This window comes from Odontomachus brunneus, unplaced genomic scaffold, assembly GCF_010583005.1.
Source record: "Odontomachus brunneus isolate Ranch 3 - 2012 unplaced genomic scaffold, Obru_v1 Obru_scaffold_280, whole genome shotgun sequence".
NCBI lineage: Eukaryota > Metazoa > Arthropoda > Insecta > Hymenoptera > Formicidae > Odontomachus > Odontomachus brunneus.
The window spans coordinates 268,023-272,100 of NW_022639730.1; the positions used below are offsets into that span (position 1 = coordinate 268,023).

Sequence of the window (4,078 nt, forward strand, 5' to 3'; positions counted from 1 at the left end):
TATCTATTTGTAAACCTGTGTTTTCCTTTTTTACTTGTTTTTACCGTTTCTCTGATTCTATCTTATTTCCGCTGCGATAATCGTTATTACAATATGCAAAAGTTTCATTTCATGTTTGTGTTCCAGTTTAATTTTTATTTCAGACAGATGGTGACAAATATTTTATCTATTGCGCAATACGTTTTTTCCAATGACTTATATCTTTGAGCAATGTCAATACTTTTTTTAAAGATTTGCAAATTATGCTGTATCCTTACACTGCATGCGACAATTGAAATGTGATGAATAAGTGACTTATATATGTATATAATATATGTACTTTAATGCAATCTGTTCCCTCGCTAGATGACTGATCGACCAAGACGTGAAATAACGAAGCCACATCGTTATGAAACCACTTCGTCGGATGAATGCCCGAAACGGAAAAAGATGGAGAAAACCCGAGCAAGGACCACACTGCAGGAAGACATTGACCAGGACATTGGCGAACTGAGAAGGACTCTCGAGGATCCAGATAACATTTCCAATTATAATAATATTATTAACACACAAAGACACACTTTTCCACACAGTCTTCCTACAGACACGATCCATATTTCATGTGAACCATGTACCACATCCGTAACAAAACACTTTTCCACCGAAACAATCCAAACTGCATCTGAACCACCTCCTACATCGGTACATTCACATCCTACATCTATACCGATACAAATGACTCAATATATATCTGAGGAAAGTTCCATATCCCGACCAACATCATATGTATGCACAATGTCCGAAAACGCTCCTAACACATCCTCATCACACTACAACATACCTCCATACACTTATAACACACATGTAGAAACGCACAAAAAACATAACGCTAATAATGAACATTCTCATTTTCAGATGTCTCTCCCAACAGAACAGCCCGGCCCATTTCACGCATCACTAACTGAAATCCATAGGACTCCCCAACTTGACAATGAGTAATTTGCAACATTCCGATATTACAAGTTTCACTAAAAATAAAAATTAATTTAACTTCGAATTATGTAGTCGGTAACAAAAGTATTGTATTTGTAGCAATTCCAGATCACTTCACGAGCGTATGGACCGTTTCGAAAGTGAAATGAAGTAAGTGACATATTTCACTGTATACAAAATTTATATATGTAAAAATTAATATATTAGAGTAAGCATTTATACACGTTGTGTTTCGTTACAGGAAAATGAATAGTACGTTGCAAAACATTTTAAAATGTTTAGAGAACAATCGGGAGCGAAAAGGTATTCCCCGAAAACCAGGCAATCTCCCGATATCGACTCACGCTCAAATGGCAATATTTCAAAATATCGGCGATGACGAATTTCAAGAACTTGTGAATAGACATATTTGTTCATCATTTATGCATTTACCCACAAATTATTATGACACATATATAAATATTAGCTTTTTTCCCCTCAGGTAAACTACTTGAAGTACATCGGAGGATTCAACCTGAAGGAAGCTGTACACTTATGCTTCAAGGAGGCAATGACAGATGACATAACGCGGTCCTTTATCTGGTGGGATCGCCAAGACAACTCACGACCTTTATATAATACTCGCATTGTTATAGCCATTTACGGTAACGTTTTGTAATGTTATTTATGCATCTTCATAGTTATTCGGCGACTCTTCCATATTTGAGTATACTTTGTTTATTTTTCAGAGGCAGTATGCGGTAATCGACACTTCAGCAAGCCTACACGTGCAGAATTCCAAGCACAAATGCGAGAGGCAATACGGACGGCAAAGCAAAGGTGCAGAAATAGGACACGTGGCCCGCGTGCAGTAGGACCGAATCTAAGAGAGCGCAATTTTTGGACTGAGGAACCACAGGATCTGCCGGCAGCAGAGGACAGCGACGAATAAATGATGTGATGTTTGTTTCTTTTTCCTTAGATGAGTACTTTATTGCATTTTATAAATTATTTTGTGAAGTAGTGCAATTACTTTTAATTGTTTACATATTTATTTCTTGCTCACTTCAACTAAATTATTATTTACTTTTATCTAATGTTTACGATTGTATTCCAGATAGAGCAGTTTAACGTGCAGGGATTATGGCGCGGGGCGCCGACGGGGGTTTTTAGTCGGTAGGTTCTGGTCCTTTGGGCCAGGGAGTCCGACACTACTCCGGGTGTTCTTCCTGCACTAGGTCCCGGAGTGTCCATGATAGATTTTCCCCCATCTAAAAAAAAAAAAAAAAACTTTTCAATGTTACATAATTAATAAAATTTTTTTTACTAGAATCTTTCATTTGTGTATTTATTTCTTATATAGCGAATTCGATTGCGAAAACTAGTGCGCGCGCACATGCACGCGACATACACACACACACACATATACACACACAAATTTTGGTTTGTTTTAATGGTCGATACGTCTTGCTCGTTGTTTGCCGTCAATTTGCCGTCACACGTTGCTCGGCATATCTTGTTCGCTGTTTGTCGTAAACTTGCCGTCACGCGTTGCTCAGCACGTCTTGTTCGTTGTTTGCCGTCAATTTGTCGTCACGCGTTGCTTGGCACGTCTTACTCGATTTTTGCCACAAATTTGCCGTCACACGTTGTTCGGCACGTCTTGCTCGCTGTTTGTCGTAAATTTGCCGTCACGCGTTGCTCAGCACGTCTTGCTCGTTGTTTGCCGTCAATTTGCCGTCACCCGTTGCTCGGCATGTCTTGCTCGTTGTTTGCCGTCAATTTGCCGTCACGCGTTGCTCAGCACGTCTTGTTCCCTGTTTGCTGCAAATCTGTCGTCACACGTTGCTCGGCACGTCTTGCTCAGTTTTTGCCAGCACTCTGCCCTCAAGTAATCTCGGCATGCTTTGCCGACATAACGCCAGCATAAAGGTAGTATACATGCTGCAAATTTGCTGCAATCTTATGATTGATTTTGCTAGCATTTTGTCGACATATTGCTGACATTTGGCTATCAGGGGATATATATACATGGAACTACAATACTGCTCATCTGTACCAAAATAATGAGGAGCCCCGTTCTACTCCACGCTGCAATCGTTTCGAAGCGCCGTGTAAGCCAATCAGTCACGCTAAAATCTTAAACGGATCGCTCGGTAGATATACGTCACCACGATCAAATCGTATTTTTCACTATTTTTTTTATGTAGCTCTTCAAATCATAATGTAATGATCTCGCAATGTTCAGAAATGTCCCCTGCGTACAAAATAACTTTAATTTCGCCTGCCATAGCTGTCCTGGGCCCTGATTCTCGAAAATATATCGCATATAACATTTCGTGGAAAGCTATAGTTCATACGTTACCTTTACTATAGCTTTTCACTAAATGTCGTATGCGATATATTTTCGAGAATGTGGGTCCTGTACATTATCCGATGAAAAATTTTTCATGCAAAATTATGTATGAAATTTGTCCATACATAATTATGTATAATTATATATAATCATATAAAATTATATATAATTATACACAATTATGTATAACAATATGTATAATTACATAAAAATCTATGCGTAATTATGTAAAACTATACATGAATTTATATATATAATTATACATAATTATGTATAATTACATATATAAATAGAATGTATGAACATGAATGGACAAATTTGATACATAATAATATATAATTATATATAATTATATATAATTGTATATAATTTTATATAATTATATAAGAAAAATTTTTCATTGGGTAATTGCACAGATTGCAGTTGGTGGAATGTAATGCCGGGAAAAAATAGTTCAGATAAAAGACAGAAATGGATTTTGTCAAGATCTGATCAAATATAATAAGATATAATTCAAATATGATTCCAGATTGTGATATAAAATTATATTTGTATATATTATATATTATACCATATATAATTTTATATATGATTATATATTATTATATATGGACAGATCTTAATCATATATAACGTTATATCTGATTATGTCTGATCAGATCTTGACAAAATAAATTTCTGGCTTTTATCTGAACTTTTTTTCACTGTCTTATAACTTATAGTACATATTATAATTATAACAATAAGGAGAATATCTCATGTATATTATAT

At 36.0% G+C, this 4,078-nt stretch overlaps 1 protein-coding gene across 1 annotated transcript in view; it reads left to right on the forward strand.

Moving 5' to 3' along the window:
• LOC116853141 overlaps positions 1-2,124 on the forward strand; it is a 13,839-nt gene extending 11,715 nt beyond the window's left edge. Inside the window, exons 2-7 of the mRNA XM_032834039.1 lie at positions 346-974; positions 1,072-1,122; positions 1,214-1,367; positions 1,454-1,616; positions 1,701-1,913; positions 2,069-2,124. Of these exons, the coding sequence (XP_032689930.1) occupies positions 346-974; positions 1,072-1,122; positions 1,214-1,367; positions 1,454-1,616; positions 1,701-1,903 (1,200 nt within the window). The 3' untranslated portion in view covers positions 1,904-1,913; positions 2,069-2,124. The remainder of the gene's footprint in view (positions 1-345; positions 975-1,071; positions 1,123-1,213; positions 1,368-1,453; positions 1,617-1,700; positions 1,914-2,068) is intronic.
• Positions 2,125-4,078: the final 1,954 nt, after the last annotated feature.